The sequence below is a fragment of the Rissa tridactyla genome, chromosome 5 (genome assembly GCF_028500815.1).
Source record: "Rissa tridactyla isolate bRisTri1 chromosome 5, bRisTri1.patW.cur.20221130, whole genome shotgun sequence".
NCBI classification, from domain to species: Eukaryota; Metazoa; Chordata; class Aves; order Charadriiformes; family Laridae; genus Rissa; species Rissa tridactyla.
In genome coordinates, this window is record NC_071470.1 from 1,194,781 (window position 1) to 1,219,480 (window position 24,700).

Sequence of the window (24,700 nt, forward strand, 5' to 3'; positions counted from 1 at the left end):
TTTTTTTTTTTTTTTTTTTTAAATCATACTATTTACATCAATTTAGCCTGAATTAGTGCTCATTTCTGTTTCCCTGGTTTGGACACCACCCTGTGCATTTAAAGAACGTCTACTGCTCACAGCATCTGTTTCCCAATCCCACTGGCTCTCCCTGGTTCCTGTCCAGGCTTTTTTATGATTCATGGTAAACGCGTTCCGCTCCTGATGCAGTGTCTTTGAAAAAGCTCCGTGCTACCTGACAGCCTTTTACCCTTAGTTTAGCTTTTCGGTAAGCCTGCTCAGTTCTCTATGGCTCCCCTTTGGAAGAGGAGGTGTTACTTGGACACCTCTCTTGAGGCATTACAGCTTCAGTCCTTCCTGGATAAAGTTTATCAGTTCCAAAAACGTCACCAGGTACTAATGAATTTAAAACACGCTGCTCTGCACCATTTTCTCACCCAGGCACTGAAGCTCTGCTTCTTTTTTTTCTTTTTTTTTCTTTTTTTCTTTTTTGCCATAGCTGAATTTACCAAATTTCTGGGCAATTTTCTCCCTCTTTCCATCTGGAAAAAATGAAGAAATAAATTGTCCATATCCCCTCAGCCCTGTGACTGAGGGTATGCGATGCTGAACGAGTCCTTGCGGGGCCCTCTCGTTTAGAATCATAGAATGGTTTGGGTTGGAAGGGACCTTAAAGACCACCTAGTTTCAACCCCCTGCCCTGGGCAGGGACACCTCCCACCAGCCCAGGTTGCTCCAAGCCCCGTCCAACCTGGCCTTGAACCCCTCCAGGGATGGGGCAGCCACAGCTTCTCTGGGCACCCTGGGCCAGGGGCTCACCGCCCTCACAGCCAAGAATTTCTTCCACTTTTGCTTCTTCCAGTCTGTTTTATTGCTTTCCACGGCCCAGCTGAAGACAGGCATGGCAGAGCAGGCACTGTGCTGGCCAAAGGGGCCCTGGCGTTTGGAGCTGTGGGTAAAAGCCTGGCTGAAGGGACCTGTTACTGCAAAATCAGTCCTCCAGTTGAAGAGGTTTAAAATAGAGACCCAAGTGAAGTGATCATCACTCTTTGAAGTCCAATTGCATGAAGCCTGTGGGTAACTGTCATGTCAAATCAGTGAAAAATGTCCTTTCCTGCATTCTCATGGAAGACATTAGTTCTGCTGCAGACTAGATGACCTTCAAAGGTCCCTTCCAACCCAACACACTATGATTCTATGACTATCTGAGCAGAAAGTGTTGTATAATAATCTCAGTGTGTTTAAAAAATATTGGTACAAATGCCAAGGAAGAGTCAAACTGCATTTTGCTTTTTAGGTCATTATCCTAAACGGATACTTGCAGGACGTAGCCTTGTGCTTTTTATTCCCAGTGCTGCTGTTAATACCTGGTTTGTTGGGGGAGAAGGTGTTCGGAGTTGGAAGCTTTTTCACGGTCAGGATGGTGAATGTGCCCTTGGTAAAACCATGTTGGCTGTTCCCAATCACTTTCTCCTTCGGGCACTTGGAAGTGGCTTCCAGCAACATATGCCCTGTCATCTAGTCCAGGAACTGAGATTAGGCTGCCTGGATGTAGTTCCCTGGATCATCCTTCTTGACGGTGGGCACGGCATTTGCCTTTCCCAGTCCTCAGGAGCCACCATCAAGCACCAGGACATTGTAGAAGACACAGGGACTTGGGAGGTGTGACAGCAAACCTTGCTGGTAGAGACTGAGGGAAATCAGGTGTTGAGTTTCTCAGGCTTCTCTGAGTCATTTGACTCAAAGTTGCATCTCATTCGGCAGTAAACCCGGGTTTTCTTTAGTCTTCCTTTTGCCTGTAAGCCCTTCTCGTTGCCCTTCCCATCTCACAGATTTCAAATCCACCAGAGCTCTGCCTTTCATCCTCTCTGCGTGTGCTCAGGCAGTGTTTCTGTACTCCTTCTAGGTGGCCAGTCCATGCATCTGCCTTCCTGACTCTTCCTTTTTGCACTGGAGCTCCATCAGAAGGTCCTGGTGGGGCCAGGTGGGCTTTCTGCCTGTTTGACTTCCTGCAGGTGGGAAGGGGCTGTGCCTGGCTTTTGGGGAGGTTTTCCTCAAAGAAGACATTCCTGGGCCCTTTTTGGCAAAGTTGTAAGACCTAAAATCGTTAACTTCTCATGGCAAATGTTAGGAAACGTTTCGATAACGGCTTCTCTACAAAAGAGTAAAAAATGGAGAGGCAATTGCCTGATGGAGGAAGCCGCTGATGACGAGGAGTGTGGAGCTGCGAGAAGAGCCTGGCTGGTGGGTGGCTCGTGTCAAGAGCTGCGCCTGGTTATACAAGACCAAAGCAATGCAAATTGCTGCTAAAGATCTGCAGTCGGTATTTCTAAAAATTCCATGCCTGCGACACATTGGTTGCAGGAGTCTCTTTGCGGTTTCTTGTCTCTCCAAACCACTCAGCAGCAATGCGGGTGTTTCCTTTATTTTCCCAGTAGAACTCCCCCGTTGGTAGCTTTTGCTGGGCGTGGGTCGTGCTTATTGCACTTTGGGTTGAAATTTAAGTGAAGAAGCATTCTCTTAAAGTGTATTTTGGGTGGTGGTCTGTGACATTCCCTGTCTCTCCTGTTGACTGAGTTACCTTACCGTAGAACCCTGGAGCCAGGGCTGTCCCCGCTGTTGATCTCGTTTCATGCCGGGGTCATTAACGGTGTGTTGGCTGTAAGAAAGGACGGGCGCTCGGCGTGCTTTGCTCAGCCGTGATGCGCTGGCGTTATCCAGCCCCTGGTGGACTGGCTTACAAATTATTCTTACTGACCCGGGGGGTTTTAGTCCTATGACTCCATTTGAGCTAGATTTTTTTTGACGGCGTCTTTTGACAGACATTGCAGGAATTTCATCCTGAGGAGTTTGACTGGGAGAGGAGGCATCGTGACTCTTTGCGAATGTTTATGACATGAGACAAATTAATCTCTTAGTGGATTATTATCTTTTTTTCCAATATGACAATAGATAACTGCTGTCTCCCCGCCAGCGGGAGCCAGAATTTCAGCTGCATCGCCCCCACACATCTGTCAGTCTGATCAGGGCAAAATAAATATTTTTAAGTGTTTTTTCCTTCCATGGATTATCCAGCTTGACTTTTCCTTTTTAATGACGTTCTTGCTGTTACAGGGCATGCCCTCTGGGCCATACAAATTCGTACGTGAATAATTGGATCTGTTGTCGCGGGTCACCTTTTTTCTTCAAACAGAACAACTGGCAATAAGCTTTTGTTGAAAAAAACCTGAAAAAGTAGCTCTTCCTTGCTTGAGTACAATGCGCCTTGTGTACAGAGATGTATTTTTGGACAACTGTATTTGCAGCTCCCGACACTTTGTAAAACACACCAAAAGTGAAAACGACTTGGCTTGTTTTTAAAATCAGACATGTAGTTTTGAAGGGTGTCAATTCTATTTTTTATTATTGTTTTCAGTACAAGCAGAGGAGGGAATTCTTGCCAGAAATAAAGACTTCTGACTTTACTTAAGAATACGCACATGCAGAGCTGTGTGTTAGTAAAGCGAAGCTGTTGGTAAAGGTATTTTTCCTATCGTGGTTTGATGGGGACAGCTTCGACCCTTTAGTTGGCCCAAGTGATATTAAAAGTATTAAACTGTATAAAAAATTTTGAGTGCTGGGCTCTAGTTGAAAAAATACTGGAATCTTTAGTTATAAACAGTTAATCAAGGTTTGAAATAAGGCAGATGAGTCATGGCTGCTCATTAGAAGTGGATTGTCCTTTTCCTCTGGGCGAACAACATGAATTTAATATGTTCTCTTACAGTACGCGGGTGTTTGCCCGCTCACTCCTGTCGCAGCTAAGGAGACTGAATAGAAAAGCTCTGGAGTGGAGCCTGCTTTCTCCAGCAATGTCATTAGTTCCTTAATTATAGCACTGTGCAAATTACGTATTTGATACCGTTATACGAAATAAGCTTTCGGTAATTACCCTTGGTATCCGTGTCATTGGAAATGGAGCATCGGGGGCTTGGTTTCATCGCACAGGGTACCTTGGGAAAACCTTCTATTCGAGTGCCGCGCGCTGGAACTGCTCTGTAACCAACAGCACTAATTTTATAGCATGTGTGTAAATCTTGGTGTGCCTCACTGCGCCTGGGCTTGAGAACCAGGTGAATTACAGGGGTGGCACTAAATCAGGGCCGCTGGCTTCCCACTGCAGCTTCTCAGCTGCCTGGCTGCTGGCAGGACTCCCGGAGGGGAAAAAAAAATGCATTTAAAATGCAATTAGCTGTGTATTGTCAGAGCTTCTCCTTGTGGTCAGGAGAGATCTGAATGCCAGGCATTGTACTTAAAGCAAAACCAGGCGTCTTCTGTTAACATTCCGGATCTCAGTAGTGAAAACTACAGTGAAGGTGGATCCTGCGCCTCTTTGGTGTTGGCTGCTAGCGTTTCAATTTTTAAGTTTCAAGAGCGGAATAGTTCACCCCAAGAGTACAAAGGCGAGGACAGGGGCACCAGGTGTGTTGTCTGTAGCTGGATTAGTTGGATTTACTCTTTTATTTTTTCTCCTGCAATGAGAAGCCCAAGCTCTGAGCAGGACTTCTTACTCCACAAAAATGCGTAGCGCAGCACCTGGAGTATATTTAGACTCTGCCTTAAGCCCTGACTGTGGAAGAGGGGGCAGAGAAAAGTCTGGGAGGTTTCCTGCCGCCGCCTCCATAACCCTGCGGGTGCCATCCTGCGCTGTAGGAACGTGGGGGCAAATGGATGGAGCATTCTGTCAAGTGAATTGTAACCTGCATGCAAAACTGAAAAATGAAATTAACTTCTTATGCTCTGTCTTGTTCCTGTTAACCAGGACTTACTGTGGTAGAGCATTTAAGTAAACTTGTGATATAATTCAGTCCAACTGAGCATGGGCACTTCAGGGTTTAGTATCTGATGAGCAAGGCGTGGGGGAAATAAAGTATTGCTGTGGGTCTGAGCCCACTGCCCCAAGCGTCTTCCTAGCCTTTGGTTTATTATATTCGGTAAAACTTGTCAGTGTTTAATAAATCCAAAATTATGCGCAGTGTGGACTCTCCTGAGCTGTACATAAGGAAATGCATCAAGCCATAGCTTCCTATAGCTTCCTAAAGCGGTGCCCACCTTGATGGAGACATGACGAGACTTGCAGTGCCCAGAAGCTGCTCTGGTGCCACCGACCCACATCAGTGTCCTGCGCCGGGGCCCAGGGACCTGCCTGTCCCATCCCGTGGTACAGCACGGTGTGTCATGGGGCAGCAAAAGGACTGGAGACCTGCGGGGAAATACTGCACCGGTTCCAATCAAAACAGGGAAGAAGAGGGGTTTGGCTCTGTCTCTCTGTAAGGTGGCATCCCCCTCCCCGAGGAAGGGAGTTTATTTTAGAATCACGGGATCATAGAGTGATTAGGGTTGGAAGGGACCTTAAAGCCCCCCCAGTGGCACCCCCTGCCCTGGGCAGGGACACCTCCCACCAGCCCAGGTTGCTCCAAGCCCCCTCCAACCTGGCCTTGAACCCCTCCAGGGATGGGGCAGCCACAGCTTCTCTGGGCACCCTGGGCCAGGGGCTCACCGCCCTCACAGCCAAGAATTTCTGCCTCAGATCTCATCTCAGTCTCCCCTCTGTCAGTGGAAAACCCTTCCCCCTCGTCCCACGGCTCCCCTCCCTGCTCCAGAGTCCCTCCCCAGCTTTCCTGGAGCCCCTTGAGGGACTGGAAGGGGCTGAGGTCTCCCCGGAGCCTTCTCTTCTCCAGGCTGAGCCCCCCCAGCTCTCTCAGCCTGTCCTCCCAGCAGAGGGGCTCCAGCCCTCCCGGCATCTCCGGGGCCTCCTCTGGCCCTGCTCCAACAGCTCCGTGTCCTTCTGCTGTTGGTGCCCCAGGGCTGCCTGGGCTCTTCTGCCCTATGGTGTTTATTGCTGCAACTTCTTCAGTGATGGGCAAGTGATACTATGGACAAGAATCTTGTGATTAAAACCAACGCAAAGTTTATGCCTTTAATTTTCCTATTAGCCCAAATGCTGGGTCTCTGTGCAAACCTTTCCCTGAATTTGGATTGTGGCACTTTGAGAGGTGACAGGAGCTGTAGCTTGTGCTTCCAGGGGCGCTGGTGGCAACGTTCCGTCATGTAGCCTCGCTGGCTGCTTCAGGAGTGGAAGCAGACAAAGCTTGTAGCTATTGTAAAAATAGGAAATGCTGTTTCAGCAGAGGTTGAAGGTGTTGGGTAGTGTGCGGTAGAGGTTTTGCTGCTGTCTGCTGAAGGGAAATGAACACTCGGCTGAGCAAACCGTCCTCCTTGGGCCATTTGTTCACTTCTCTTCCAGAGCCCCTCCTTTGTAAGTTGACTACTCTGATCAATGTTGATGATGCATAAAAGTATCTTGTAAGGATTCATAGGTAACAAATGCATTATTAACATTACTTTTACTTACTTGTGTCTTAAAATCACCTTCTGGCAACTCTAGACTTGGGCAACAATCCCACCGCCCTGCAGATGGCCAAGCAGCTCGTCTCGGCCAGGACCTTGGGGGTGTCAACAGCGTTGATGGCCAACTGGTGAAGGTGTCTGGGGAAAGAAACTCCCATCCATTGTCTTATGGCACTACGTGCCATTTACTGCTGTAGTCATAATAAACTGATGATTTAAAATAGCAAGCAGCCCCGAATTCAGTATTAAGCTATGTCAACAGCGTGCTGTGTGCTGAACGACTGTGTCCTTAGGAGATAAGCACAGGGCTTGCTAGAAAAGGGGGCTGCAAATGAAAACAGAGCTCCTGACTTATTTTTGGGCTCTGCTAGTGCTAGAGCCCCTCAAAGAGTGAGAAAAAGGCATGCACCGTAAAGCAATTATCAGTAGGTGATAATTGATATCACTAGGGATCTCATAAAACTTGAAATACAATTTTAAAATGCAAACAGTTTTATCTTAATGGAGAAGAAAGATTCCATTTTTTAATGTCAATTACAATTTCAGGATAAATGCTGAATCGAGACCTTTAGCTTTGTACTGATTCAGGGCTCTCGGCTTGAACCAGCCGACTCCAGCTCCTCCGGAGCAGGGGTGGGACGGCAGCTGCCTGACGTCCTGGATAAATTGGGTCTGAGCACACAAGTCCAGTGAGGGGACCGTGTGCCTTTGGTAAGTGCCGGTGCGGGTTAGGTGATGGTTGACCTGGGGAAGATGGTCTCAGGAAGGAGACTTAGTTGCAGCCACAATACCTCTTACTTTTCCCTGGAGCTTTGGTGCTGGTATGCCAAGGAAACTGGAATTCAGGATGACATGAGAAGCCCTTCTGCTGGCTCAGGACCTCAGATTGCCCTCTCAGTGTCTGTCTGATTGGGGCTCGCCCTTAAATTACAGTCGCGGTGCTCTGCTTGGTCACTTCTTGCATTTCTGCTTGATGGCTGGATCACTTCTCCAGCAGCAGCAGTCTCTAGCCTGGGCATTTCGTAGCCTGAGGAGATCTGAGGCTGGGTCTGCAATGCTGTGGCTGCTAACGGGGAGGCTGTAGGGCCATCCCGTCCCTGGACCACACACCCACCATCACTCCTGTGGGGCTGGAGGTCTGTGGCAAAAGCAAGACGATTAATAGGAACAAAGCTGTAAGAGCAGAAGCATCCCCAAGCCAAGGAGCGCTCTTGCCCTGGCCTGTGTCAGGAACAGTGTGGCCAGCAGGGCTGGGGCAGTGACCGACCACTGGACTGGGCACTGGTGAGGCCCCACCTCGAGGGCTGTGCCCAGTTTTGGGCCCCTCACCACAAGACAGACGTTGAGGGGCTGGAGCGTGTCCAGAGAAGGGCAACGGAGCTGGTGAGGGGTCTGGAGCACAAGTCTGGTGAGGAGCGGCTGAGGGAGCTGGGGGGGTTCAGCCTGGAGAAGAGGAGGCTGAGGGGAGACCTTCTCTCTCTCTACATCTCCCTGAAAGGAGGGGGTAGCCGGGGGGGTCGGGCTCTTCTCCCAAGGAACAGGCCATGGGACAAGGGGAAATGGCCGCAAGTTGCGCCAGGGGAGGTTTAGGATGGATATTAGGAACAATTTCTTCATGGAAAGGGCTGTCAAGCATTGGAAGAGGCTGCCCAGGGCAGTGGTGGAGTCGCCATCCCTGGAGGGATTTCAAAGCCGGGCAGACGTGGTGCTGAGGGACATGGGGTAGTGGGGGTTTGGGCAGTGTTATGTTTATGGTTGGACTTGATGATCTTAAAGGTCTTTTCCAACCAAAACGATTCTATGATTCTGTGATTCCGAGGTCCCCCGTAAAAGGGCTCCTCTCCTGCTGGGGGGGGGGCACATCTGCATGGTGGGGGGACAGGGAGGATGGCATGGCAGGGTCCCTCCCCGGGTGGAGAGGGCGTAGGACTAACTCGCATCTTAAGCATGTCGGCTAATCGTCAGAAGCAACGTTACTCACTCCCTTTCTCCATGAGATCACCGCTGTATCTTTGGAACGGTTTCCTCTCGCTCCGGTGATGAATCAGCCCGTGTTTTTCCGCGGTGATACCGGTGCTGAGTTGGGAAGAGGCAGATTTTGCTCAGGGGCTGCTCCGCAGGCCCTTCCTTGCAGCCCGGAGCTCCCCGAGGAAGGGCAGCAAAGGGGGGCAGCTCTTCGTGGGGGTCGGGACAGGTGGTGGGAAGCCGGGCTGGCTGAAGGATGCTGCCCTCTCCCTCCTGCATGCCTGCCGCAGCGTGCTGGCCTCCCGGCTCTGCCAGCAGGAATTCAAATTCATGGTTTTGAGTGAGTTTGTTTGCCGGTTTGCTTCCCAGTATGTTGCACAGCCTGTGCCGAGCGTGGGCAGGACGGAGCACCCCGGGGGATGAAGCCAGAGGTCGAAACGTATTGAAATCCCCTTTGTCACAGCCCCTCTGGCACTCTGACTGTGCCCCTGGCCAGCTTTCCATTGCTTCCGCGTGGACACCCGTATCTACGTCACCCTATCTTTCAAAACCGAAGCATGAGTCTGGAATTTCAGGCTTTTTCCCTTTCTGGTGCCTAAAATTTACTGGGAAGCTAGTACTGTAAAATTCAGCTTCAACCCCGAGGAAAATACGTGTGGCGGCGTGGTGTTCGGTTTGCCAGCCACTGGATGTCAGTGCTGCTCCGCCGGAGAAGGGCTCTTCCTTCCCGCTGGATGTGAAGTGTCTTGATTTTTGCTGCACAAATATAACTGAGTGATGTTTGAATTTCTCGGGAAAATTGCCCCAGAGATGAAAATACGCATTAATTGCACGTATCGTCAACCTTCCGATTCTCCCTGCGAGCCGAGGGAGTTCCTGCAGTCTGCGGGAGCTCCTGGGCTGGGTGACTCAGCTGCCGACTCTCCAATAACTGCAATAAAGCCGCTGGAAAAAACCTGAAACTATGATCTTACTAGAGGTATAAACGTAGTGCTTTTACGGCTTGCAAATGGCACATTTAGCAACACATGATTTTTCAAGTTTAAAAAGTAAAACGTGCTGACAGATTGGAGGAGATTAAGTTGGATATGTAGCAAAAAGCCTGTCTAGACCTCTGGTTTTATGTTTTAAAAATGTATTAAATACAGATCAAAAAATGCTTATAAATTGCTCACAGATGTGTTGTTCAATTCAGGCTTTTGTAATAGGTTTGGCTTTTTAAAATTATATTAAGTTACTTACTGTCTTTCATTCTTATGCTTTTCACCGCTTTGTTCCTAAATATGACTTACCGACAGTACAGAAAGTGGGAGGAAAAAACAAGCAAAAGATTTCAGGGTTTTTTTGCGGCATTTGCTTTGTTTCTGTTGGTGAAGGCAGTCTGAAATGTTGCGGCTCTCTTTCTTTTTAACTGGAGAGCAAAAACGCTTCCTCCTGGAAGGTGGGGGTCAGTGGCATGGTGCAGCCCATGTCGGGTGCTGCCCCCCCCTTCCAGGGGAAAAGTCATAGAACCACAGACTGGTTTGGGTGGGAAGGGACCTTAAAGCCCCCCCAGTGGCACCCCCTGCCCTGGGCAGGGACACCTCCCACCAGCCCAGGTTGCTCCAAGCCCCGTCCAACCTGGCCTTGAACCCCTCCAGGGATGGGGCAGCCACAGCTTCTCTGGGCACCCTGGGCCAGGGGCTCACCGCCCTCACAGCCAAGAATTTCTGCCTCAGATCTCATCGAAATCTCCCCTCTTTCAGTTTAAAACTGTTCCCCCTCGTCCCATGGCTCCCCTCCCTGCTCCAGAGTCCCTCCCCAGCTTTCCTGGAGCCCCTTGAGGGACTGGAAGGGGCTGGAAGGTCTCCCCGGAGCCTTCTCTTCTCCAGGCTGAACCCCCCCAGCTCTCTCAGCCTGTCCCCACAGCAGAGGGGCTCCAGCCCTCCCAGCATCTCCGGGGCCTCCTCTGGCCCCGCTCCAACAGGTCCAAGTCCCATTAATGGCCACTGCCTTGGCCGGGAGCTGTGGAATGGTGCTCAGCTGGCATGCCCAGTTTCAGTGTGTAACACCCCGTTGTCCTCCATTCTAACAGAGCTGTACCACCAAAATTAATCCAGGTGAACATACGTTCTGTTGTTAATCCATTATTAAAGATGCAATGGAAAAATCTTTCTGTACCCATCCGACTCAGCGCACCCAGGTCGTGTATCCGTTGTGGCTCTGCAAATCTCCAAATAACTGGTGGGTATCTGAAGCGCGCGTGCTGCGGGTGCAGCGGGGCAAGCTGTGGTCACCTGGAGCCTTCGGAGCCGGAGCTGGGGCAGGAAGGCGGCATCCACCTGATGCCTCTCTAGTGCTAGCTTACAAATACAATTAGCTGTGGGTACTCCAGGCATAAAAACAATGGAGCGGAGGATTTTAGGCAGTAAACCATACTTGTAGCGATGGTGCTGTTTCAGGGGTCGCTTTCCCCATGCCCGACCAAGAGGGAAAATGCCATGTTAGATCGGTCTTAAGTTGTAGACCCCTTGGATGCTGTAATTTTCTTTTCCCACAGGACCAAAATGAATAGTATGTTTGTACCAATTTCTTTTTTTTCTAGTCAGTTGAAAATAAATATTGATGCTCTTCCTTGACAATAAGTGAAATACGTCCTTCTTCGCCAAAGAAATGCTCTTTAAATTACCTGTAGGTCTGTTACGCGAGTTCTTTCACATTTAACAGAGTTTGGTTTCAGAAGCGGTGGTGATTGCTGGTGACTAAGGTAATTTCTTTTCAAACACAGGAATGTTTCTGTGCATTCAAGCTTTTTATTGTATATAGAGAAACGTAACTATGGAAGTTTGTGCATCCCCAAGTTTAAAAGTTTCTGTTTGTCAGGAGTAAATTCTTAATACACGACAGCTGTCTTTGAAAAGTCAGGTTCTCTCCAGTGGAGACCTGACGTGCTGAAAGATGAGGAAAGGAAGTCGTTCGCCCACTGAAATCAAACGTGCCGTGTCTCTGGGTCTGGTGGTGGGAACTGTGGTGTTGTAGTTGGAAGAGGCGGTCGGGGGGAAGCTCCCAGGCAAGGAGATACCTGGGCTGGTTGGAATGAGGGAAACCAGGAACGCTCTCCTGTAGGGATGCAGCTGGGGGAACGGACGTTACAATTGCAGATGAAATGCATCGTTGATAAATGTGATGAGTAGATATTGGAAAGCGCGGACTGAATTACTCCTATTTCTTGTTCCTAAGTCATCTGTAATACCTCAGGGAAGAAGAACCTGAGTCCAGGGCCACGGTGAAACCGAAACACAAAACGTTTTACATGGACGCAGAAGTGCTTTTCGTGGTGTGCTAAGCTGGAGCCCTGGGTGGGTTTAGTGTTTTTTTAATTTTTTAGCTCCATTTGTTATACCTGGAAGTTTAGCCGTGAACAATGAAGGGTACAGATCACGTCTCGTCTGCCGGGGGATGACATTTTTCCCACGAGCAGCTATGCTTTTCTGACAGCCTTTGCAAATGGAGATAGTTTTAGGCAGAACAGCTGACAGGAGCATTCCACACGCTGCTGCTCCACTTCCAGCAAGTTCACTTACTATGTTTAGATCAATTTTATTGTCAAAGGGCAGAACGTAACGGCTTTTGATTGCCTTGCCACAACAGTGTTTGTAACTTTGCTAATTATGCAGATTCTGCACATGGACTGTGTAAAGCCAACAGAAGCACCTCACAGACAGTCCTTCTGCTGCGTAAATCTGATTTATAGAGGCTTAGAAAGAAACCCAGCAGTCTTAGGGTGTGTTATGCGGTAGGTGAGCCCAATGGCCAGCCCGTCCTAAATCCTGGGCTCTGACGGTTGGAAGAAGACCCCCACCTTGGCAGCCACCGTTTGGGGCTTTTCTTCTGCTGTTCTCTACTGGCGGCACAAGCAGCGTGCTGGTGGAGGTGGTGGAGGTAGTGGTGGAGGTGGAGGTGGCACTGTTGGTGGTGGTAGTGGTGGAGGTGGTGGTGGTGCTGCTGCTGTTGTTGGCGGTGGTAGTGGTGGAGGTGGTGCTGTTCATGGTGGTGCTGTTGGTGGTAGTGGTGGAGGTGGTGCTGTTGGTGGTGGAGGTTGTGCTGGTGCTGGTGGAGGTGGTGGTGGTAGTGATGGACGTGGTGGTAGTAGTGGTGGAGGTGATGCTGTTCATGGGAGTGGTGGAGGTGGTGCTGGTGGTGGTGGGGACGTCTCTGGTTGGTGTCCCTGGAATGCCATCCACCTACCCAGCAGGAAGCATGGAGCTGTAGAGTTGTCAGTCATTGTTCACCAGGGACATCTCCTCTCTCAGGAGGAAGCGGGCTCGCTGGCTGGAAGCGAGCGGCTCTTTGGGCCTTGTACCTCTGTGATGCACCTCAACTATGTCACCTTTAATACCCTGTTTCTCTTTAGTCGAAGGAGAGCCATCGGTGAAGATTTCATTTGCACAAAGATGTCATTAAGCGGCTCTGTAAATCATGACGTGAAAACTAATAAAAATCCAATCTTTTTACAGATGCAAATACTGGCATTATGATGAAAACCTGCTCACCTCCAGCGTTGTCATTGTCTTCCATAATGAAGGATGGTCCACGCTCATGAGGACAGTCCACAGTGTCATTAAGAGAACACCAAGGAAATACTTGGCAGAAATTGTCCTCATTGACGATTTTAGCAACAAAGGTATATTTGCAATATTAACAGGCTACTCGTAGAAAAGGAAACTTCATTTGTTTTAGAAGTAGTTCTCTCTTGATTTATTACCTGCCACAGATTGCGTTGACTCGGCAAGAAAAGTAAATCGCTTCTTCGCAGCCCTTGCAGTTTTCAGGGAAGGGAAAGCTCTTTTCCGATGGTTTCACGGAGGTGCAGGCGCTGGTGTGTATTCAGCTGTGTGACAGACGGGGTTTGGGGTGAGCGCTCTTCCACAGCTGCGGAGTTTTATACAGTAGAAAGCTGGGATCAGCACTGCCTCTCAGCCCTTGTGAGAAAAAGTAGTTTTAAGAGTACTGAAGGAGTTTGAGTTAAGCCCGTTAGGAATAATTTCTTTCTTTATTCCATATTGGAATCCAAATTATTTTATTTTTTTTTTAATACTATGATAAATATGTATCTAAGGCTAGAGAATTATTCTGATTCATTTTCACTGTCTTTTTAATTATTAACATCCTTTTTTTATATTGAACATCACGTTGATGGGGTTATTGTTTCTTATTGCGGGGAGGGGCTTTTCGGAACTTAAGCGCATTTTAATTTCTGCCTTTCTTTGAGTCCTGCCTATCAACATCTTCAGAAGTCCGGAGATTTTCCTCTTCCTTTGCAATATACGTTTGTGGTCTCGGTTTATGGTCGTGGTGTATGTGCCTATGTGTGATTCTTCTAAATCTAAACACACGCTGACTTTTTTCCTTTGGTGGTGGTATCTTCAGCGTTCCTGCAGCTGGAGGCTGAATACAGAGAAGGACTGAAAGCGCTTTGCGAGAGATAGCGGATGATTTATGTAGAGGAAATCGGTCTGGTTTTAAGCTTTAAACAAATTTCAAAACGGTGCACCAAAACTGCACGTTCTGCAAGGTTTTACTGCAGCCCGGAGCTTTGGGTGTGCAGGACGACAGCCTCTCTCTTCTCGACAGCCAGGCCGATGGCTTTGGGGAGCCGGGGCGCGTTTGGGCTGGCCACGGGACGCAGCCCCTCCAGCCCCCGCTCTGGTTTGAGCGTGGCCGGGTTGGGCAGCGGCACGGAAAGCTCTGAAACTCCCCGCTCCACCCAGCGATCTGGGCTTCTCCCACTTCCAGCCGCACGGGAGGAGCTGTTTTCTGCAGGATTACCCGCTATGAACTTCAAGCCCAACTCATCACGTAGTCAGGGTTGCCTTTTTTGAGGATAAATCACTATTAAAAATAATTATTGTACGTTAAATTTTCCAGCATACCTGTAGTTAGGTAGGTATCGTTTTCTGTTTGTTTTTACAGGGGAGGAAAAGTTACCTGTGTAGTAAATGTGACTCCATCTGGCTGAGTCTAATAAAGACACTGAACACTACGTTATAGTCCCCTGTATCCCTTTACAGCTTTGGAGAACTTGGCTTAGAGACACACACACGCTATAAAACAAAAATATCTCCTCTCCTAAGGGATATAATTTTAATAATTCAGGCAGCAGACATGTGCTGTGTTTCTCCTTTCCAGCCGGGATCCCAGCTTTCCTTAGAGCTGCTCAAGGGCCGAGTTAGCAGCAGAAAATAGCTGTGACGCTGATGCTCGCTGCAAAAACCACCCGATTTTGTTTTCACTCGTGGCTGGACTCAGTACTTGGGTTTCACGTAAGCTGTAGCTGACTCTGCGCTATGCGTATGTCATTTGTGGAATGAATTTGTCTGGCAGAACAACTCGCACTGCAGTTGTCCAATACGTGACGATTGTTAAATAGAGGCAGTATTTTTCAAGAAATTTGTTCCCAAATACAGAACTTTACTTACGCTCTCTGCTTGTGTGTGAATAGTGAACAGATAGAGCTAGCCTGGACCTACCACCCAGCAGACCCTCGTCCCTCTACTTCCCACGCTTCATTTTCCCAAGTAACTTTCTTGAATCAGAGGATTGAGCAAAAGGTGCAATTTTCTCACGTGTGAGCGGCTGGAGAACAAGCCCGGACTGGGACGGCTCTGAACACCTTGCCACAACTGCGCTGTTGCGCTGCAATAATTCTTCAGACTGCTTTGGGCTATTACTGGGTAAACATAATTAACTTAATTTCAGTAATTCAAATGAAGAATGGCTGAGAGGGCAGACTCGTGCTCCACCCCTTCTCCCGGAGAGGAGCAGGAGGGAGGAGGGTGGTGCACCACAAGTGCTCCGAACCATCGCAGAGCTGCTCTTGGGGTGGATCTTGGCTTTTCCAGCCGGAAAATTGGCCGTGCTGGGGTCACAAACACAGGGTTTTCTCCTCCCCACCTGATTTCAGTCTGCACACCCCCTATCTGCTTTTCCAGCCCTTAATGAGCGTCTGACCAGCGCGGAGGGACGGAGATGCTGGGCTGGCGGGCGCTTGCTCACGGCGTGGCTGGCCTTAGGCTTACCAGCCGTGTGACGGTTGCAGTGCTTGGGAAATGTAATTTTCATTAGAATTCTTTGTATAGAGTCAGTTGGGAGCGGTCTTTTTGCTGCGCGGGGTTTTTTTCCCCCCAGTTTTTCTGGCGTTTCTTGATGGAAACGGTTTATTTTGCTGTGAGCGCTGGCTGTGGGGAGGATACGGCCGTTCTGGAAGGGCCGTGAGAATTCGTAGCACTGGATTTTCTGAAGCTCCCTGCGGTTGCAGTTGTGTGTGTAGGTCCTCAGTGACGACTGTTTAGGTACCAGCTTTATTTCGGTCGAAGCGCAGAGGTCAGGATCTGGTGGGGTGCAGCTCCCTTTGTAGCCCGTGTACCTGCAGGGAGCGACTGCGAGGGAGATCCCGGTGTCCCACCAACCTGCAAAGGCTATTGCATTTACTGATGTTTTTCTTTATCGCTATCTATGTTTCCCACCGATGCAGCAACCCATCAGATAACCAGAGGGGAGGCGTTAATCCCTGCCGCCACTCAGCTGCACCCGCGTTCCTGGAGGCACAGAGCTGCTCTAGGGCTTCTGACACCCGTTCTCTAGTTCCCAAACCAACATCCACGAGTCGAGGGGAAAAACTGCTTTCCTGCTGCTCCTCCCTCCTCGTACTCTGCAGTGCCTCAGGGCTTTGGGAGAAAGGACGTGTTTTTAAAACCCGTCGATTCGTGCGTTGACCATGCACTGAGACGTGGGAGAAGAACCTGGATGAGGGAAGAACAGACTGGTGGTTATAATATTTTGAAGGGTGAAATACACTTTTTTTTTTTTTTTTAAAACAAAGACCAGAATGCCGCAAGGCTGCTGACAGCTGTCGTAAATACACGCTCTAGGTGAACAAAACGCTGGCCAAACAGTGTCTCTAACTGTAAAAGTATCAGGATTTTATACACACTCCTGTCATGCGGTCTTTGTAGTATGGGGAGGAGGGAAAGGGCAGTTTCCCTGTGGGAACAGCGCTTGCTGCTGCCCCTGGCACGCTTTCAGGGAACGGGCTGCAAGGCCCCGAGACTCGCGCTGCAGAAGAGCTTCACACCCTCGGTGCCACGGGGTTTCACAGCTCCCCGCGAGCCCGGCGTGGCTGAGCGTTTGGGAACTAAAACGTTTGGCTTCGCGGGCAGGAGAGCTGGAAATAACAGCTTCAGGGTTTAAATCCTTAAAACATTCCTGACAGCCCTTCTGTAACATGTTCTTGGAATTTGCGGAATAAATAATGGTGTGGTATGAAGATTCTCTTAGTTCCACTTCAGTATGACCTCATTACTCTGATGAATTTATCCTACAAAAATTTATATCACAGCTATCCTATCGTGTATTCTGTATATCTTACGTGACACGTTGTTCTATGCAGCACGTGTGATAAAATTGCTCTTTCTCTAGTTCCGTATTTATTTATCCTTGAGGTGTTCCTAATGCACAAGGATTTACAAAAGAAAATTGTAAATGCCTGTGGGAAAGGAGAAGGGGATACATAAAACTTTTAGTTGAGAAAACTTAGTCTGTTATAAAGGTAGAGGAGGGATAATAAGAGTATTAAAAGATGGTGGTTTCAGAAGAGTATTCTTTGGGAGAATTGCTGAGTTTTCATGTTTGAAAACTCTGTTTCCAAAAAACATCATTTCCATTTCAATTATTTATAGGTAGCTTTTGCTTAAACTAGATTTTTTTTTTTTTTTTTTAATATTGTTGGCAAGAATGTAAGCCAGACTGAAACGTTAAATTGCAGCATGCTCCAGACTTGAATTATTTTCATTCGGGGTGCGGAAACGGTCGCTGCTGGGGCAGCCCCATGGCTTGTTGGTGCTGAGTGGGATGTCATTCTTCCTCGAGCAGGGACATCCTTCTCCTTCCCTGAGCGAGGACATCCTTCTCCTTCCCCTGCCGCGCATCCCACCCTGTTTCTTTGGTTCCCAACGGAGGGAAACTGAGGCTGTCTGCAATCCTTCTGGGCCTTTCAGTGCAAAACCAGGTTTATTTTATTCTCAAGGAGCAGAGCCTTGAGCAGCCTTCTGCCCTGTGCGTCCTCAGCAGCAGCATCTGGGCACAGATACCACCCAACACTGGGCTCCTTCTTTCAGACTGTGTGCTAGGAGTGGGGTTTCCAGATCAGTTTAGCAGAGCCATGTGCGGATAGAAATCTGTAACCACGGAAGCGTAGCCCATCGTGATTCTTAGGCGGTCACTGGTCCCTTTGCTGACCAAGTCCCTGTTCACCATGGGGTCTGTAACGTGCTCAGCAGCGCGATGTGCCACAGCTCGTTCTGCTGCTGTTCTGCCCCTCCAGTTACTCTTATTAATTTTGTCAGAAGATCAGCATAAGAGCACCCCAACCCCAGGCGGGGACAGGTCTGCATGAAGGAGGGCAATAATTTGAGTGTGGTGGGTTTCTGTCGTGGGTTTCCAGGTTTGATTGACTGACACACAAAAATGTGGGGCAGAAAGAGAGTGAAGAGAAATGTTTAACTGCAAAGTCATGCCTTCAGCTGTCCGGGCGCCATTGCCCGATGGGGAAAGACCACGTGTTGAAGGGTAGAAACTTCTCCGCCTGGTTGGAATCCAGGCGAAGGCCTGAAAGCCGCTCCGGTCTACTGAAGTGAGGGGGAATTGTCCACCCATGGAGTGGCCGACCGCGTCCTCTGCGTCTCTTCAGATGAGCCATGGAGTCAGAGAGCTCCCAGTCTTCATCTCTCCGTCAGTGGTTGGGAGGGGGCTGCCAGCAGCTGAGATAAAGGTGCTCTTCCATGTGGAGTTGGAAGTAGAGTTGGATTTGGGTTGTGTTAAGAGCATGAAACTGTTTGTTATCAAACCTCACCCAACATCATTTTTTCTCTTTGTTATTTGACAGCACACTTAAAGGAGAGGCTGGATGAGTACATTAAGCAGTGGAACGGCCTTGTGAAGGTGTTTCGAAACGAGAGGAGGGAAGGTTTAATCCAAGCGAGGAGCATCGGAGCCCAGAAGGCGAAACTTGGGCAGGTAGGAGCCAGTTCACACACAAGTATCTCTCTTTTTTTTTTCATTTTTTGGGGGCAGAGGTGGTGGTGGTTCTATGTTCAAATCGACGTGTAGAAGTGTGGTGTTGTATTTTTGATACTGTTTTAAGAAGAGATTAATTTTACTCATTGAAGCTTCATTTTTTTTCTTTGTAATATGAACATATTTCAATGTAAATAAGCTTAATTAAATCATTGTGATCTCGTATACAGAAATATAAATGACTTAGTTTTTTTTTCCTTTTGAAGGTTTTGGTTTACCTCGATGCCCATTGTGAGGTGGGAATTAATTGGTATGCGCCACTTATAGCTCCTATATCTAAGGACAGGTAATGTTCTCCCGTTATTTCCAGTGTCTGGCCTCTTAGGAAGAAAAAGTCTCAGTAACATTCTTCACTTTTCAAGTTATAGGCAATATGTTTTATATCTCTGTCGATATATAGCTATATCAAACTATATCAATATTTGCTGTATGATGATTTTATCATCTCCCAGTGTAAAAGCAATGTAAGGAGGAAGGAGGAAGGTCGGGTGAATAAATCTAGGACAGTTTATTTCAATAGGCATGCTGAATATTTTGCTTAGTGTAGGTTGAATATAAGGCAACTCTTGTCTTTAGCCACAGTCTGAGGGGCTGTTGTAAAAATGTTCACATCTAGCTGAATACGGAGCCTGATTAAAGCAAATAGCTGAACCAAACGGTGATTTTTGGGAGAGGAAAAGTAGCAGGAAGTGTTTTGGTTTAAGAGAGAGTTAAAGCCCCTGGGGTCTCGGAGTTTTGTCTTTGGCCTTGCCACAGGGTGTCCCTGGGGCCGTGCTGGAGGTGCTGGTGTGGGGGACGGGCAGAGGGGGAGCCCCGGGGGCCGCGGTGCCCCCCCGGCTCTAAGGGCTGCTGAGCCCCGTGCTCCGAGCTGGGGAGGGGGGGTGTCGGGGAAACCATGTGCTGGTTTGAACTCTTTAATCCCACAGAACAACTGCTTAATCCTAAAAACTATTTGCTAACCTGACGTACTACCGGGACTTTCCTCAAGAGGTTTTTTTTTTTTCCTGTGTGTTTTAAAGGCTGTAACTCAGCTTAAAGACTGTATTTGTCCCTGCTGCCCCCACAGTCCCAAAAACCAGCACAGCATTAGCATTTCTTTGCCCCCCACCCACATTCCTCCCTCTCATAGGACTTGACTTAAAAAAGATGGAAACGCTCCAAGTTTGGTCACCGGGAAGCCCATTTGGAAAATTTGGGGAGAATAACGAGATAATGTCTTTTCCTTGGTGAATATTGTATGTGATAGATCACAACGGGGAGCATATTGCAAATCAAACAGGAATAATTCTGCTGAAGCCCACTGCGAGGAGAGCACCAGCAGCGTTTTGTGTCCGGAGAGGTTGGACTTGGGCAGCTGAATAGGGCAGAATAGTGAAAATCCACGTTTACACAAGTAAAAGCTTGGAGTTTGTCTTACTTGTTGACAGCTGAGATCTGATATGAGCAGAAATTAGGGGAAATAATAATACTGGGGAACCCCGGCCCTCTACAGGCTCCTCTGTTGCCTCCGGCAGCGCGTTATTAGCAGGCCGATGTCAAGAAGTGCACGTAAAGGAACAACTGTTGAGAAATGAATTGATACATTAGCATTTCAGTCCTAACTTTTCTGCTTTCAGAACCTCTTAAAACAACATAAAGGCAGGACCGTCTCTTTCCTCTTCTAATGAGGCTTCATTCTTTAATAACATGTTTACAAGTGACTTCTCACATACACTGCTCTGTAAGGTGAATGATTGATGGTGTAAATTTCAGATTAGACAGATTACTCTTCTGAAATTGTATTTTGCTCTTTCTTTCCCTTCTATAAATGTTTCAGAACTACATGTACTGTACCTCTAATAGATTACATAGATGGGAATGATTATTCCATTGAGCCACAACAAGGTGGGGATGAAGATGGTTTTGCCAGAGGGGCCTGGGACTGGAGTTTGCTGTGGAAACGCATTCCGTTAAGCCACAAGGAAAAGTCCAAACGAAACCATAAAACTGAGCCTTATCGGTAAAGAGAGCTGTTTACCTACTGTGAACCGTAACGAATAATTGTCTAAACCCTCTCGTTTTTCCCTCCCCGCCTCTTTTCCCTGCGGCCGGTGCCCGCGTGCCACCGGGTCCTTGCCCGTAACCGCGTCCTCGCTGCCACCGTGCCGCCCGGCAGAACCACATGCACCGTCCCGCTCATAGATGTCATAGAGGGACACACTTTTAAGATTGTGCCGCAAGGGGGTGGTGACGAAGACGGGTTTGCTAGAGGAGCGTGGGATTGGAGCATGCTATGGAAGAGGGTTCCCCTGACCAAGCGAGAGAAGCAAAGCAGAAAGACAAAAACTGAACCCTATCGGTAATCACTAAGTCACTTACCCCTTTCTTCTCTGCCGGGGGCCATGTTGAGCCACTAAAGCTTGCATGTGCTCCTCGCCTGAAAACCCTCCCTATTTCTAACCGCGCCAGCTGCTTCGTTTAATCCCACCCTTTGCCAGCGCTGCCTCCGTGCTCACACCACCTTGGCCGCCTTGTGCTTTCTCTCCGCTCCTGCTCTTGGGCGCTTAGAGGGGTGCGCAGGAGGGCGATTTTGTCCGGCAAAATAAACCACTCCATGCCTTGGTTCCCACGGAAAATTCTGTTTAGCTTTGATACTTCTTTAAAAGTAGCGTTGGAAACAACAGTGCTTATTTAACCGTTTGAGTCGAGATAACGAGCATGCTGCGAGTATTTTATAACAGCCGGTAACGCGTAAAACCTGTAGCCTGCGGCCGTGGCTTGGTGCATGCATACAGCTCCTGGGTGACGCATGGGCGTCACAAAAATCCCCCTTTGTCGTCTCTCTCCCACTTGCTTCATAATAGACCGCATCTGAGGGAGAAGCAGACGATTTAAGAGCCAGGGCTAGGTATTTTCTAAGGTCGCAGTATGCGTAGGGATTTGAATTTAATACCCATCGCATAAAAAAAATAAAAAAAAAACCCACCTTATTTTCTGGGAGAAAAGGAACCCCCACCACTGCGCTGTAACTCCAGTAACTTTCACACAAGTCCCACCTTTTTCTTTCGCGTCGGGGCGGGGGGGATGTTTTCTCCCCAGCGAGGAGAAGCTGGCTGGAGACCCCGCGCGGGAGGGAGGGTTTCTGGATGGCGTTTCAAGGCCGGGAGACTGTGGTTCTGCTGTTTTTTATTACTTTCCCCTTCACACTTAACTGATCGCGTTACTGCATTTGAAAGCAATCCTCACATCTTCAGCATCTAATGTCTTCTACTGCTCGGGTGTGCGATTCAAACATTGTAAGAGCCGCTGTCGGTAATTCCCTGTCCTCACCCCAGTCCTTCTCTGCTAAAATGGCAACACATGCAAGGAAGTTCTGAAGCTTTGATCTGTTTTGTGTACAGTATAAATAACAGCATTTTCTGACAGGGCTGTCCACGTTGGAACTTTAATACTCGCTTAGAGGGGGATAAACTATTTCAAGCATCGCTGTTGCGTTCTGTGTTTACCAGCCAAACAGGTCTTAAAATCCTTTAAACCGTTCCCAGAAACACGGAACACATGTTCACAGAATGGTTTAAAAGATGACTTTATTTTTAATAATGCTTTCAGAGTTACAGCCCCGCTTCTAAAAAGAGACATTCCCCGCTCGGTTCCTGTCCCGGCTGCCTGCCTTTTCTCGCGGCAACGCCAGGGCAAGTAAGACCAAGTAAAAATCTGCCGCAACCCTCACTGGGTTTAAACAGAAGACAAACAAACAAACAAACAAACAAACAAACCTCAGTGGCTTAAAGCACAGAAACAAAACTTTTCCTAATGTGAGAATTGCCCCAGGACTGAACCCTTCTTGCAGAAATACCGCGCTCACCTCCTCGTGCCCTCTAAAACAAACCACTGAGCTCTTGCGGGTTTTAAAGTGTTCTTGAACACACTCCACAGCCCCTCGGTGGCCAAGAGTGACGCTCCAGTGGCCGAGGCCCCCCCCGCTGGCCGGGGCGGTGGTGCCGAGGGTGGGCTGGGGGCTGCGGGGCCAAGGGGACGTTGAGCAGTAACTGGGCGCCGGGCGATGGGAGGGCGGCTGCGCCCGTAGCCGCGGCGCCTCCGAAAAATCCCCTTTGTCGTGTCTCTCCCACTTGCTTCGTAATAGATCACCATTGAGAGAGAAGCCGGCTATTCCGGACTCTGGGCTAGGTGTTTTCTAAGGTCGCAGTTTGTGTAGGGATTTTAATTTAATACACATCACACAAAAAAAGTTAAAAGAAAAAAAAAAACACCACCTTATTTTTCTGGGGAAACTCCCAATAACTGTTAACAGGAGCATCACAAAGGTAAAAATCTAACGGAAATTAGAAGAATTTGCCCCATCTCTCACTGCTTTCAAGAAGGAATACCTGAAGGAACATTCAAGAAGGAATATTCCACTTGTGTTTCACCGGGCTCGCCGGAGCGATCCGGACTCGGATCCTCCTCCCTTCAGTGCTGCGCAGCATCTGAAGTCAGAAAGAATTCACTTTTTCCTTACCAGCTTTTTTTTTTTTTTTTTAAATTGGCAACTTGGTGGGGACTCCAGCTTTTACCCATTTGGGGCTTTTTTATATATATGTTTATTGATCACCAGGTGAGGACCGCTTGGTACGTGCGCTGGAAATGGCTCAGCACATCCAGCTCTCGATGTCAGCGGGAGGGAGCTACCGGGGAATCTCGGACCGAGCCGTTCTGCAAAAACGCTCCGATCCAAACCACAGCGTCTTTTTGAGACGTTAAAACTGGTTAATTGAGGCCTGGCCTACGCGGAGGGATTTACAAAGCCGTTTTAAAAAATAAAACAAACCTAAACCAAAAGGGAAACCCTGGCGCAGACTGATCCAGGCCCTCTTAAAAATTTCACTGAGCATAAAGGAAAGTGTCTCGTAGGGTAGAGGTAGGAAAAGAGCCAGAGGGAGGAGACAGAAAGGTGTCATTTAGCCGGAAAAACTCTATTCCTTGGTTAATAGACAGTGAGTTCCAATGTGGCAGCTCCTCAGAACGTAAAAGCCAGTCTGTTCCACCGCCTCAGCTGGTCTCGCAGCACCTTGAACGACTCTGAAGTGAGAAATGTTTTGTCACAATGAGTCTTACCTTTTCTATTTTAATAGAAACATGCGGAATGGCTATTAAATGAATTTAAAAAAAAATTAGTGAATTTTAAAAAAAAAACATAATAAAATCCGTGACTTCACTAGAAATGATACAGACATCGCTTCAGAAAATTGCTGAAAGCTGATGGCAAAGCTTCATGATTTTTCAGTGTATTGCCATTTACCTAATCTTTATTATGAAGTTACCGGTGAATTGCTTCCTTAATTCCCGCTTTCCCGCGTGCAGTTGCTCCCCGTGGCAGAAGGGGTGACGCCGTCTCCCTCTTGCAGGTCCCCGGCGATGGCTGGCGGCCTCTTCGCCATTGAGCGTGATTTCTTCTTCGAGCTGGGGCTCTACGATCCCGGCCTTCAGATCTGGGGGGGCGAAAACTTCGAAATTTCTTACAAGGTAAGGCCATAAATCGAAAGCCGGTTCCGTTTAGTAGGGCTGCTTTTCTGTAAGCGCTTCTCTCTGGGGTTCGGGCGGGTTTGCAGCCCCCCAGGTGCTGTGGCAGAGATGTTTTCCCCCTGTTTCCCTGGGGACTCTGGGCAGGGGGGGTCCGGGAGGAGCCAGGTGCTGAGACCTGCGTTTTTGTGAGTGGTTTGGGATCACGCACACCTCCACATGTCTAATTTGGAAGCAGGCCGGCACATCTGATGGTGGGAACAGAGCGCTCTCGGCGTAGAACAATGTCCTTATTGCAAGTGACTCCAGCAGCAGCGCCAGGTTTGAGCAGAGATGCCTGAAAAGTAGGTAACGATGCAACAAAAAGGAATCTGGTTTCCTCCTCCCTGCCATTTTTCTGGGTGAAAACATGATCTCATCCACTTTTCAAAATTTCAAGAACACCTTTCCAAGAGAAGCCTTCGTGATGGAACCGCAAACTGCATAATTCATAACCACCGCAGGTGGTTTTATTCTCAGCGCTAGGCAGGTGCATGCCCTTCCCTTAGCAGGAAGCGTAAGATGATGATCACCAGCTTCTTGTAGCTCCAGTTGTAATAACGACACGAGCGGCAGACAGCCGGAATCTGTCCCAGTTAACCAACGCAAGTGGAGACACCTCATGTCCTCGGCAGCGATCCGGATTTTGTTGGAAGCGTGTTCCGAGCACTCCTGCTGGCAGGGATGCGGAGGA

The 24,700-nt window shown here is 48.5% G+C and overlaps 1 protein-coding gene across 2 annotated transcripts in view; it reads left to right on the forward strand.

The window, feature by feature from the left end:
* The window catches only part of GALNT7 (polypeptide N-acetylgalactosaminyltransferase 7), a 72,720-nt gene that overhangs the window by 37,220 nt on the left and 10,800 nt on the right, over positions 1–24,700 (forward strand). Inside the window, exons 3-7 of one of the 2 annotated variants that reach the window (XM_054203540.1) lie at positions 12,852–13,018; positions 18,278–18,408; positions 18,675–18,754; positions 20,285–20,467; positions 23,853–23,970. In XM_054203540.1, the coding sequence (XP_054059515.1) occupies positions 12,852–13,018; positions 18,278–18,408; positions 18,675–18,754; positions 20,285–20,467; positions 23,853–23,970 (679 nt within the window). Of the gene's footprint in view, positions 1–12,851; positions 13,019–18,277; positions 18,409–18,674; positions 18,755–20,284; positions 20,468–20,623; positions 20,807–23,852; positions 23,971–24,700 lie in introns of both variants that reach the window. The other variant, XM_054203539.1, reaches the window with a different exon arrangement.